The following is a 13,184-nucleotide window of genomic DNA, read 5'->3' as shown; positions in this document are numbered from 1 at the left end:
ATAACAATATGATGCTTAGAGTTCTACACATTTCTCGGTAATTAAAATGTTTTTATGTAAATTAACTATGAAATGATACACGTGATTCACATGTAAACCTAGGAACTAATTACAAAAACACTTCGTTTTTTTCATCAAAGTCAGCAGGATCTACCTTATCAACGCGATCTTTTGAGGAAGTGGTGTTATCAAACACAGCATGCAAAGGAAGTCGCAGATTTAGTACAACTTTATTACATTGAGAAAAAAAGATGAGTTCCATAAGAAAACAAAAAAAATGTCGTGTGTTTTCGAACTAAAACAGTCCGATCGTTAGTTAAAAGTTGGCAAAATCCTAAGTCGACAATAATACTGCCTTAAACGGTCATCAAAGTTTTATTGATTTGATAAGAAGCTTTTACCTATCTACCTCTATATGTGCTCTTGGTATCCCACGATACAAACAATACAATAAAGTGCTGAAGTTCCTTTCGTTACGTATGTAATATGTATGTAAAAATAATAAATCCTGATTGGTTTTATAAGGAGACCCTCGGCCAAAGGATGCATCAATTTTCATCTTCAAGGTTCGAAACAAAATTTCTCAACCCAGCATGATTGAATATCGGTTGAGGAGGACGGAGGTCGTAGGGCACAATGGCCAGTCTCGAAGGGCATCTCTCATCTTCACGGTGGGCGCGCACCGGCGCGGGCGCAGCTTTGAACCAATGGCAGTTGTCAAAATGAATTTTGAACAAAGAAGAGTCGAGTTGGAATGTTGTAGTGTAGGCAGGCAAATATGCTTGGTTGCATTTGCAACAATGAAACTCTCATGTAAGATATATATAAAACAACAATTTAAAAAATATGACCTATCAGGGAAACCCCTGGTCATATCTTAATTTTAGATTTTTATAGCATCTTTAACCTAGGAAATACAAAAGACAATCCGGCAAAAAATAAAACCAAAATAAAATGGACAGCAACTTTTTCCTAAGAGACCGAAGTATCAAGAGAATCCAGGTCAAAAGGTTATACGAACGAATTTCAATATCAGGTACATAGCTGATGCACCGAAGCGTTCAGCATTTGGTTTAACATTGAATGGGGGGTAGCTAGTGAGGATATTGCCAAACCGCTCCGAATATGATGCTGATACATTAGTGATAACTTCTACTTACTGCGAGCCATTGTGTGAACGCACACATTGTTTTTCTTAAGTACAAGAACTTAAATATTATAATTGAGCGCAAAGTACGAGTAATTCGTTATTTTAAGTATCCGGATACGTGAGAAATTGAATATGCTGTCTTGACGTCTTGGGTTTTCTGAAAAGTAAACCGTTTGACCCAAAACAAAACAAAAAAGATATAGGTAACCATCGTTTAATATGAGTTTTGCAAATTATTTAAAAGTACCTATCTCTTATGAAGAAATTGCAAAGCCATCGCTGATATCAGCGATTGCAAACTTCAAATTAAATGTTCTACCACTGTCTTAATATCCATTAAGTATTTAATTATACGTGTAATCCAGCTGACTAACCAACCGTCAAAGCTTCCACCTTAATTATCGCAACTGACCAGCAAATAGCCATTGTGCTGCTACCTATCATTATAAATCTTCGGGGCAAACCAAACTTATATATCGCACAAAACAATAGTACGGGTGGAAGGACACATGCAAATGCAAACCAAAGAACCAACGTAACTTGAGCTCTCTTATTAAAAGTAGATGGAACAATTAGGTGTAGCATGTGAGGTCAAGTTAGATGTTCGCTTCACAAGTCAGCGAGTACAATTCGACACTATAATCCGAGATGATCGCACCGGAACGAGCATCGGAGGAACTGTTTTCATTGTTACACGGCATATCATCTGCCTGGCATCCAAAAATTGTATAATTTTGTTTACTGATACGCTTATTTATACTAACATCATTAATTAATGAAATGCAACATAATATGTCAGCCAAAAAAAGGATATATGGTACTCTTGCTCCTAAACTCGGATGCTCCGCCTGCTTTTCATACGATACAATTGATCAGTTTTCTCGTTTCACCATGGAACCGCTCGTAACAAAGGTCTCTCATCAGAATTAGACATTTATTACAGCATTGTGCTACATCCACAAGGCTCGTCGGACAGGGAAGTGAAACAAACGCCGGACGCTGATATTAATTAAGTCGATAATGAATAGAGACCATTGGCGATGGTCCCAGTACGCGTCCTTGAGGAACGTGCACAAATTGCTGCCTGAGAGAATGAATAATTGAAGGAAATATGTCATTATTGTTATATTGGTGATCATATTTTTTTATTTCTAAAACAATGCAAGTTTAGTACGCAGTAACATTTCCTAGTTTAATTTATGAGCAATATGATTCACCAAATCAAATGCTTCATTTGATTCGAGTCTAAAAAATTACCGTTAAAATGTCGCTGAGTAGATTACCTTAACTAAACTTACAAACTGGTGATAACACTGTTTCTTTAGATATCTTTAATTAACTAAAATGTTAATAATGTTCATTGTTAGCATACTTGGAGTTATTGTCTGAATGAACGCCTGTTCGTAAGATCATTTAAAGCTTGAGAACTTATGTTATTCTAACAGTTATTTTGGATTCGTATTTGTTAGCAGTTAAATATTAACTGTCTGACAATTATTACAGAAAAATATATTTTATTTATGTAAAGAATTCTTGAAACATAAATATACACTACGTGCTCATATAATTCAGTCCACATACGGATAGTGGCCAATTGTTAGCTTTCAAATAACTCGAGTATTAATATGTACTTAATACTAATTATTTGCAATATAAAAACATTCGCTATGCCTGCTAAACTTGAAAGCTTTGAATGTAGCGTAAATGTTTTCGGATGTTGAGATCCTGTTCGAAGTGTTTACAAGGCATGAAACAAATTCCCAGAATAATTAAGCTATCTATTCTTTTTCAGTTTCAAGTTCCAACTTCAATTAATTCTGGATCTTATAATGATCTTTATTGAGGTTTTTGTTTAATGCATTTTGTGATAGTAACACAATTTAATTGTCTATTATGAATTTATATTACACGGGTTATCAAATCATTAGTGTATTGTCTGTTTCGTAAGAGTGTAATGATCTGTATGACTTTGAAACGGTCTAATATTCAATTAGCAATTAAGTAATATGGTCACATATTCTAAAATTATAATCCACAAATTAGATGACCAAGATCAGCAAAAATTAGGTTAAAATAAAAATTCTTTGCATGTAGCCGTGGTTTTGTTATCTAGCACATATTTTCGTTTGTTAATCTAATGTATAATAAAGGCCTAAAGGATTTCCTTTAGGCCTTTTTAGCCATTTGGCTAGACATATAACTAACAGGCTCCCCCATCCATTCAAAATGTTCCTATAGTTTACTACCTGACTACAACAAAAAAATACCATCATCATATCAAAAAGTTCACACAATCCGTGTAACGATGTATCTACTATATCTGTGAATTCGAAAGAGGTTATTAATTTCTGAGCACATAATTACCAGCTTTTAGGCGGAATAATTATAATGATCGTAAACGATTTGTTCCTGGTTGATGCGAGAGGATACGGCCCCTGTATCTGTAGACGCTGCATCTTGATCAGGATTTGCTGTACTGAGTGATATGCTATTGATAGAGAAAATATACGAAGCGGTTACAGCTTTCAATGTTGTTTTTGTACATTCTTGATAACTCCCAGAGAACTTAAAATTAATTTCTTCTAAATGAACTACTGGAAAAGTTTCAAATAGCAATAATTACTAGTCTCTGTTCAATAGGTAGCATAAAGGGTGGAAAATAGATACAAGTATAATTGGAAGCTATTATTTATACGGCAAACAGGCATGAATGATTTTGATACAGGATTCATGAGATACAATTTTTTTAAATTTTTTTGGGGATGGGAAATCATCAGATAATTCCTTCCATGATGTTGGTGCTGTGGTAGAAAGTGTCAGAATTTACAGCCTTAAATCAACGTCTGCTACTTCTGGACCCTTAATTACCAGGACCGGGGTAACTCTTTGTAAATCAAGCAGCAGCTAAGCGATACTATATAGCTTGAACTACAGCAAAGCCTAATATTAATAACAATGACGTCCGGTCGTTTTCACGCGGTATGCCTCCGCTGGCCGGTCATTTTTACCGCCATATATAAGAGCTACCACGTTTTTTATCTCCATAGTTACCCTGAATTTGAGCGAATCAACATATCGTGTGTGATGCAACACTAGGAGTCAGTGAAAATGTATTGGACTTATAAAAGTGTGGTTGTGGTGTGTATGTGTGCGGCCGTAAGGACTCAGGTCATCCCGGGGAAGGCTAGGACCAGTGATGGGGATTATAATAGCGTGAATCCTGATGGATCCTTTGATTTTGGGTAATTATTGTTGTGGATAATATTTTTTAAATATTTTTGTATCAATGATAAGCCTGAGCTTAAAGTTCATTGATGTAATTTATTTTATTTTATTCTGTTTACGGAAATAGTGTTACACTACCGTGAAAAAACTACCCCTTATATATCCTTCGACTTTGTCTCAGTTTAAAAATATTTCAACAATTGATGAAAATTCAATTTAATTTTCTTAGAGGACTTTTCTATATAATTGTGCTTAGTATAAAGTATTTTACTAGATTAGGTAAATAAGCATCAATTTAAATTAATGGAAATTGACTAGGTAGTTTTCCATGTTTTCCAAAGCTCACCCACACTCAAAGTCTACAACCATAACAATTCCCCAACAAGACAAAACAACACAAAATTATCTACCAATTAACATCCAAGGATTCCCAAACGGTCTATTGTCAGCAAAATTTAGGTGTTTTTTTTAGAAACATTAGCTTTATCGTTATATTGCATACAAAGCCGAATCTAAAGGCCGTTGCAAGTGAATGATATCTGATTGTAGGTACGCGAACAAGGATCGGGGAGCAAGCTACCATTTAGCTCATGCGAATGCTAATGGCGTGGTCGGGGGGAGGTTTGGAGCTAAGGATCCGGCTACTGATACTGTGAAGGAAACTGTTTATACTGCTGGGCCTAGAGGGTGAGTATTTAGATCTAGTTTAGTGTTAAAAGCTTGCAAGTAATTTTGTGCAATTTTAAGAGCATTTCGTCTTTACGCCTAAAAATATAAAGAGCTTTTGTTAAAGTTTGGGCTCGTTTCGCGCTGATTTCGGTAACATTTTAAATTGACTTTGCAAAAGGGAGGAGGATCTCAATTCGTCCAGATCTTAATTTTTTTATCGATTATATTAAATATTTTACAATGAGATCCGTTTAGTTGAAAATTTGCTTAACTAGGCAAGACATTAATAATTTATAATGAAGATAGATCTCTTAAATATAATAAGAACCATTTTTCTCAAATCTTGGAATTAAATTCGGTTCTCTTAAATCGATGCCTCTTTCTCCGTCCTTACATTCTTACTATGCAGATTCCGCGCGAAGGGTCCCAACGTGCACAGGAACATGGACTTGGACCAAAGACCCAGGGGGAACATCGGCAACAAGGATGACCCCTACTTTGACCCCAGTGAAGACCCCAGCTACTCCTTCAAGATCGACACTAGGACATACACGAAGAATGAGAACGCTGATAGCAGGGGCGATGTCACTGGTTCGTAACTTTTATTTGTTTTTTTTTTTAACAATTAATGTAACTAAAATTCAAGAAAGTTTATTTAGTGGGTTTCTACTAATTTCTTCTTTTACTTTGTATTGTGTTGAAGATCAAAAATATTTTTGACGAATAAAATGCGTTGGACTTAATTTCTAAAAACGTTGCTAATTATACGGATTCAAATTCTAGTAGATCCATAAAAATTTCCTCGAAAAAAAGTAGGTTCAGAAATAGTACACAAGTTAAAATGGACCATGAACTTAATACATACCTGAAGATCAACAATACTGCTTCAAACATCATCTTCCTCACCAGGTCACTACTCGTTCGTTGACGACGTGGGAGAACGTCACGAGGTCTCCTACATAGCTGGAAGGGACACCGGTTTCCACGTGTCTTCAGCACATCCAGACAACCCGAGCATCATCGGGTCTCCGTTCCATAGGGTGCCGTTGGTGAGAGGCGAGACTAAGGCCAGAGGCAGGACCGCTGTGCAAAGAGGAAGGGATGGCTCTTATAGGTAAGGGCTTGTTAAGATTTGCAGATGACATTGAACTAGCTTTCTCCCGCGGTTTCAACGACATTGTGAAGGAATTGCCTCCATTATGTTGTTTTTCAAAAAACTGCCTTTCTAAGATATCCTCTTGAAATGACACATCACTTGAGTACACATTATTATATTAGTATTTTGACAAATAAAGCTATGTTATTTTAGTGCCGAGTTTAAGTAAAAGAGCCCCTAACAAAAACTATTACTAACCTACATTCTTTCTTTCGCATTTATAATATTAGAGAATTATTAACTTACCATTAGGCATCACATTTCTTCTTAAAACTGTCCACTTTCCACAGGTTCATATCAGCTGGTCCGGATCAGAGGCGAACTGAAAGTAGTGACTCACAAGGCAATGTCAGAGGATCGTACACATTCTTGGACGACAAAGGTGTTCAAAGGTATGTTGTTTGAGAACAAGCAAGGTGACAAGATTAAAAAAAAATATGTTGATATGGTTGATACAATCGTTTACCATTCGTAACGTGCTCCGGTTCTTAGAAAATATAATTCTCTTACTTATTCTCTCTCTCCAACAGGACCGTTAACTACATAGCTGGTCCCGGCATTGGCTACCGCATCGTGAAGAACAGCAACGACCCTTACATTCCCCCCTACTTCCCCACCATACCCAGTCAGTATGACCCTGAGTTCATCAACGCTGGCTCCAAGTATGGTGCTGGAAGCCCGCCAGCTGCGGCCGCTGATGATGTTTTCAAAGGTAAAACCTTGCAACTAGTTTCAACTGAGTAACTAGACTAGAGAGAACTTAGAATGATGTTTGGATTCTATAAGACCCTTTCCTTGGAACTTGTATGAAGTTGCATAAAAGCTTGGACGGACCAATTTGAATCATAGACTGGACTTCAAGAATATGTTCTATTGGAATAAGTTTCATTTCAGTTGATTAAGTCTGATCGTTGTTGGTCCTTTTTCTTACGCTCAAATCATTAGCCTAGTCAAAATTGATAGGCAGCGTTTCGCAATGGAAATTGTAAAATTCTTTCTTCCAGGCCCAGACGGTACCGCAGCATCAGGCCACGTAAAACCACCTCCGTTCCCAACCAGCGACTCCGACAGACCAACGAACACAGTCCCAGCATCTGGCCCAGTACCCCCCGACTCTAGCCCGGCTGATGGAAGCGAACCCCAGTACAACCCGCCTCCGAACTTCCCTCAAACCTCAGGCGCCGATGATGGAACCATCATAGATGAAGACTCCACGCCCACAGGACCATTCGGACCACCTCAGCCGACGAAAGGACCAGGTGATGAATAGCACCGGCAATGATTGATGTTAGTGATCTTGTTTATAATTGTAATAGTTACCGCTTCGATCTGTTTTCAAAACTGTGAAGCGAAGGACCAATAATTCTGGTCCTTCCATACTTTGAGAGACATGTGACTCGAGCGGTCATATCGACTATTCTGATCAAAACTTTTTACGGAATTTTCAACACGTAGACTTGTAATTCGAAAATTCTGTTGAAACTTTTGAATCTTGGTTACCAAATGACTTTAGATTTTTGCGAAAAAGTCCAAAGCTCACACTTTAAAACTAGCCATAACGTTAAGTCGATCTTAATCAGGTGACACAAGATCACGAGTTTCAATCCGCTTGCGCCGCCTGAAGATGCACTCGAATATTATTTATTATATTTGCTTGAACGCAATAAATATTATTCACAACCAATTTGGTTTTTATTACACCAACACCTTACGGCACGCAGCACATACAGCACAGTTCACTAAACAAGGAAATTTGAATCTATTAAACAATTGCAGGCAAGCCGGGCCGGCCGACCAGCAAACCTTATAGGCCGGCGAAGAAACCGTATGTGCCACTAAAACCTTTCCAGACTCCAAACGATATAAGCGACGAAGTCATAGATCACGACCATGATAGAAACACTCCAGAGTTTGCAATAGGATTTAATATAAACCATAATAAGCCTGGTACTACGATTATTAGGAATTTAGGTCGGGATTACTTCGGCGTTCCTCCCGGGGTGTCGGTAAGGGCACATGTTCAGAGTATCGACTTATACCCTTTTGGTTCTAAGCCCATATCGCCTGCTGAAGCGTTAGAAAACGATCAGACGTAAATTATGGACTGATCACGGTTTCCCTACATCGAAGTATTATTTTTAAAGATATAAGGATTGTAATTTAAGCAATAAAGTATCTATAAATTGAGTTGCGTTTGATTTGGCACACCAACAGGATAAGACCTAAAGAAATATCATATCATATCATTAATAGTAGTAGATACAAAATACATAAATAAAACAAATCTATTACAAGTCTTTTTTATCAAAGGTTAGGTACAATAAATAACCGCAGCTCCTACAATTAATTCAAGAGGAGACAAATAAAACGAGTCCAAAATGATTTTTAAAAAATTTATTCGAACAACACGACTGTAATAACAAAATGCAAAATAGTAACTGTTACAAGGAGTCGGGTTGTTTGTATGTGTGTGTGCGTGACGTCATCCCATGCCCCACTCCCGTATACACCCCTACTCATTACGATAGGAATTATGCAAAATGGTGTAACAAAGATAACAAGAATAGGATATCATTGGAAGGGTTAAATTTGGCAATTCTCAAGTAGTGAAATATTAACAGGAAAGTTATTGTGGTTAAATTAATTTAGACTAAATAGATATATTTATTTTTTTATATATAATATAATTAAGTAAGTACCTAACTACTCGATTGTGAAATTGATCAAACAATGTCTAATATTTTTTCTTAATAATTTCAAAAATGTATAATTATTGGTTACAGTTCGCTAGGATAGTCAAATAAATGTTACATTAACGTGTAAATATTGTAAGAATTCTTTAATAAATAAATTATTATAGTTATACGTATGCGTAGTTTGAAAACCTATTTAAAACAAAATAACTATGAACTAAAATAAGTGTGCGATATTTTACAACTTTTCTAACCCATCACTAATCATTGGTTTAATATGAGTACAATAATTGTAAGAGTTTCTATGAGTACCCAAAGTTTAGGCGGGTTACAAACATTTCCGGTCCTTTCGTCCGCAAACTCCACCATCATAATTTTATAATAGCTAACTATGACTATAGCAGAAAGTCTAACTATTACCTTTTTAATACAAACTAGAAGACTTTTCCAACATTGTGAACGTACAAACAACAAAAATATTTCCACTTATTCGAAATTAAGATTACTGTTATAAATAAATGTAATATTATTTCACACTACAGTAAATAAACCTCAATTAACAGAAGCTTTGCTCCTTAACCTTATACCTAGGGATGTATATAAAAATTCTATATTATATAGATAGAAAAAACATTACATAGAAAAGGACTATAAAAGGCAAATTAGCAAATCACGAGAAGAAGCCGTTATTGAGCGAATAATTTTATGTGCGTGCTTAAGATTAGATACAAGGGCTATGTACAAAGAATTTTAGACCGTATTCCCAAGGCCTTAAAAGTCACTTTCCAATGCATTCTTACCCGACAAATGGAAAAAGCACTTGTTAGTACAATTTTGATCAGAGGATCGCAGGATCTTGAAGTATTTCAAATTTTAACTCACGCTGTATATGAATACAGTTATATACAGGATGAGTTTTACCAAACATTCTACAGATGAAAGTTTAGACCTAAAGGTGCGAAGCTACCGAATCAGAAATTCTATTTTTTTACGTTGATATACTGGAGGCAGCAGCCCCTTTTACATTATTGGGCCCAAGGCTTTGAACTAGGCTCTAACATTAATCCAATATTTTCATCCGTAGAAGTACACAACGCTAGACTTACCACTATTGTGCTATTTCTATATTGTATCTCTTATCTAGTGTAAGAATGAGACAGATTAATTGTCCGTCAGCGTTATATTAGTTGTTATTTTTTACACGATTTTTACATAGCTTACACTAATTTTAATTCAGATCTGGTGATTTTGTTTTCGAATCGATGTATCGATACAATTTTATCGATTATCGATAGTCGACTTTGAATTTGGAGTGCATTACCAATTTGTGACGTCAAATTATTGAGGCTCAAGTCCACCCACAACCTAAACGTCAGTGTTCTTAAAACAACTGTTTCCTACGAATTTACTATTTCATTTTTCAAAGTAAACAATTGTTTTAAGAAAAACCAACGTTTTGGGCTATCTTGGGCCTCAATCGACTAGCCTTTGGTTGGTAGGTTAAAAATAATGAAGGATACCTATGTTTAATTTAATTTCGATGTTATTACAAAACATTTAGGTACGTATGTTATCGATTTTTTACTCGACTAATATATCCGATATACTATAACGTTACTATGGACTGAATAATGCTTTTTTCACATTAATTTCACAGCCAAAATTTAACCTACAGCATTCCCTAACATTATAAGACAAAAATGTTGCAAATCATGAAGCTCAGGCTACTTATAATATTTTATATATAGCGAATAAGCTAAGATATAACAAGCCATACGTATCGTATAGAAATCTGTTAATACAGCTTAAATAACTAGATATTGAGGAATAAATAATAACTTCGCTTAAATTAATAAGCTACGATATACGAGTATTTACATAACATAGGTAACAAAGAAATTAAAAAGCTAAATTTTTTTGGGATTTGTAAATCATGCTTGAGTTATTTTTTTTCACGTATCAAACCCGTTATCTCTCAAAGACCAGTCAAATAAAGTACCTACGCTTAAAAACCTTCACCAAAAATATCAGTAGAATAACATTCCAATAAAAATTAAATAAACCATTCTCAGGCATAACGTGGGAAAAATTAGTACTTCATAGACATGTTAGCTACTAAACACACGGCTTCATCAATAAAATTTAATTAAAAAAACTGGCAACATTACGCAATAAACTTACAAGCCTCAGATCACTAAATAAACAAAACTATTTGTGCAATTCATAACTTACAGCAGATTTCCATAAGCGATCTATCCATCGTTTCCGATCAGATATTGAACTTTGGAATTAGCTCCATAATAATTATGTCTAATTTTCATCTCTAATCGCAAAACCAGTGATAGATTTGGTATGAAAATCTGCAGTTACAAATAAAACGTAAAATTATGAAGTATGTATTGGATTTTATACATTTCAATAATGCATATTAAATAATGCTTATTTACTTGAGTCTCTAAAATAAAGAAAATGCTTAGATACATACAATAATACAAGAAATAAACTCCTATTTTTACTGCGTTCCTAAACAAAAATAATAATGAATGCGTAATTATCAGACTTGAAAATACTGAAAAAAAGAAAACACTACTCAAATTCAATTGTATATATCCAAAGAGGCTTTAATATTATTTTTTACGTTTAAATAAAAACTTCATCCTGAATTAGGAAGTGCTGGCCACTTAAGGTTCTTTATATAATATTTTTTTCTAAAGGCCGCTGTGTCTTTTTTAATTTTAAACATAGAAAACGAACTACAAAAAAAAACATTAGTTAAAAGACTAGATTTCGTACAACTACGTTATAAAAACACATCCCTGAAGTTTTTCAATTTGATTTACCTTATTCATTGGCACCTAAATATTGTTAGTTATTGCACATCTCAAACCGAAACCTTCAAATAATATTACTTAATAAATTAATTATCAAATAAATTAGGAAACCATTTACTGAGCGCAAATTATACTAGTAAAATTAACTACATTAAAAAGAAAATAATTTAAGAATATTTTTATATTTGTATATTTTACTAAAGTCAAATGAAGACAAGAGAGTATATTTTCAGAAAAACAAAACTGGAGATTTGGATTTTTATTCATTTAAAGAGAGAAGTTTACGTTTCATTACGACATTACAATTTAGTTACAAAAAGTGGTGACGAAAAGCGCGTTGACATAAAAATAATTACAGCATAACAATAAATACTATTTTAAATTAAGGCCTGGATACAATTCAAATACATTATCTATCCTGCAAATCACAACACGTGCTCAATTTAACAAACAAAAACAAAATTCTCCAACGTGGGCTTCGCAGGAGGAAGCTAGTTACAATTTATCAACAAGCATTATTATATTAAGACCCAATTTTCACTGCTTACTGATAAAGTGTCAGTTAGTTATCTGTCAGATAAATGCTACTTATAATTTCCGCCAGATATTGTTACCTCTGCAACCAAGTCACAGTTTATCTGCCAGATTCCTGATACTTTATCAGTAGCCTTCGAAACTGGTCATTAGTCTAAACAACCGATGTACCGCGCCTTACCGTCTGGTCATTTGGCGCGAGAAGTTCAGCCAATATTACGTGATCTTCATCTTCTTGCTGGTTTCCTCCAACATATCCTTGATCTTCGAGAGGGGGGAGCGTTTGTCGCTGTCTCCTGACTTGAGTGGGGGCGGCAAGTGGATGTGGAGGGGGTCGCGAAGACGGGACAGATCTTTTTCTAGTTTTGCTATCTGTAATGGGAAATATTGATGCTTTAGTATATTATATTGTAAACTGTTCTTTGCGACTTTATGTTTACGTTGTTTATGTTGAGTTTTATGTTATCACCCTTTAGTTAAGCTTAGGTCTTTAAGTACAACAGTATTGTTCGTTTTATTATTTTTTTCATTGAATTTTACTCATCGGAAACATAGTAAATGAAGATAAAAACTAAAAAAATATCGAAGCATTACTATAAAGACACCTTCATTTAAAATAGCCAATACCTAATCTCTGAATAGCCTCTCAACCGTATCTTGCTAAATATCTCAAATTTTAATGACACTTTAATTGAGATTTCTTCGCCAAAAGTAGTCTAATCTGAAAGCTCTAAGTAATTAATCTCCCCCCACGAGTTGAGAAGTGTCTTTAAGACCGATACAGCTGTCCTCACCTCGTCCTTGAGAGTATTGTAGTGGTTGATGTCCAGTCCGATCTTTTTCGCCTTCTTGTGCAGCGTCAACAGGTGCTGTCGGTCTTTCACGTCTGGTAACACGTACTCCTGGAATATTTGATAAAATATACA

General features: G+C 35.1%; 2 protein-coding genes across 3 annotated transcripts in view; one reads left to right on the top strand and one right to left on the bottom strand.

Annotated features, from left to right (window-relative positions):
• The first annotated feature begins 4,187 nt into the window (after positions 1-4,187).
• Positions 4,188-8,384, top strand: LOC110375027 (uncharacterized). Its single transcript, XM_021332993.3, has 8 exons — positions 4,188-4,392; positions 4,925-5,062; positions 5,454-5,635; positions 5,954-6,158; positions 6,491-6,592; positions 6,731-6,912; positions 7,205-7,459; positions 7,977-8,384. Exons 1-8 carry the CDS (start codon positions 4,259-4,261, stop codon positions 8,294-8,296), a joined length of 1,518 nt encoding a protein of 505 aa, XP_021188668.3. The 5' UTR covers positions 4,188-4,258; the 3' UTR covers positions 8,297-8,384.
• Positions 8,385-8,579: 195 nt separating this feature from the next.
• Positions 8,580-13,184, bottom strand: part of LOC110375028 (calcium uniporter protein, mitochondrial) — a 159,375-nt gene continuing 154,770 nt past the window's right edge. For both annotated transcript variants that reach the window (XM_021332994.3, XM_021332995.3), the window contains 2 exons: positions 13,053-13,160; positions 8,580-12,630 (listed from right to left, as the gene is read on the bottom strand). In XM_021332994.3, coding sequence (XP_021188669.2) covers positions 12,475-12,630; positions 13,053-13,160 — 264 coding nt within the window. In that variant the 3' untranslated portion in view covers positions 8,580-12,474. The remainder of the gene's footprint in view (positions 12,631-13,052; positions 13,161-13,184) is intronic.

The sequence above is a fragment of the Helicoverpa armigera genome, chromosome 4 (assembly GCF_030705265.1).
Source record: "Helicoverpa armigera isolate CAAS_96S chromosome 4, ASM3070526v1, whole genome shotgun sequence".
Classification (NCBI taxonomy): domain Eukaryota; kingdom Metazoa; phylum Arthropoda; class Insecta; order Lepidoptera; family Noctuidae; genus Helicoverpa; species Helicoverpa armigera.
This window is presented reverse-complemented; position numbering and strand designations above follow the sequence as displayed.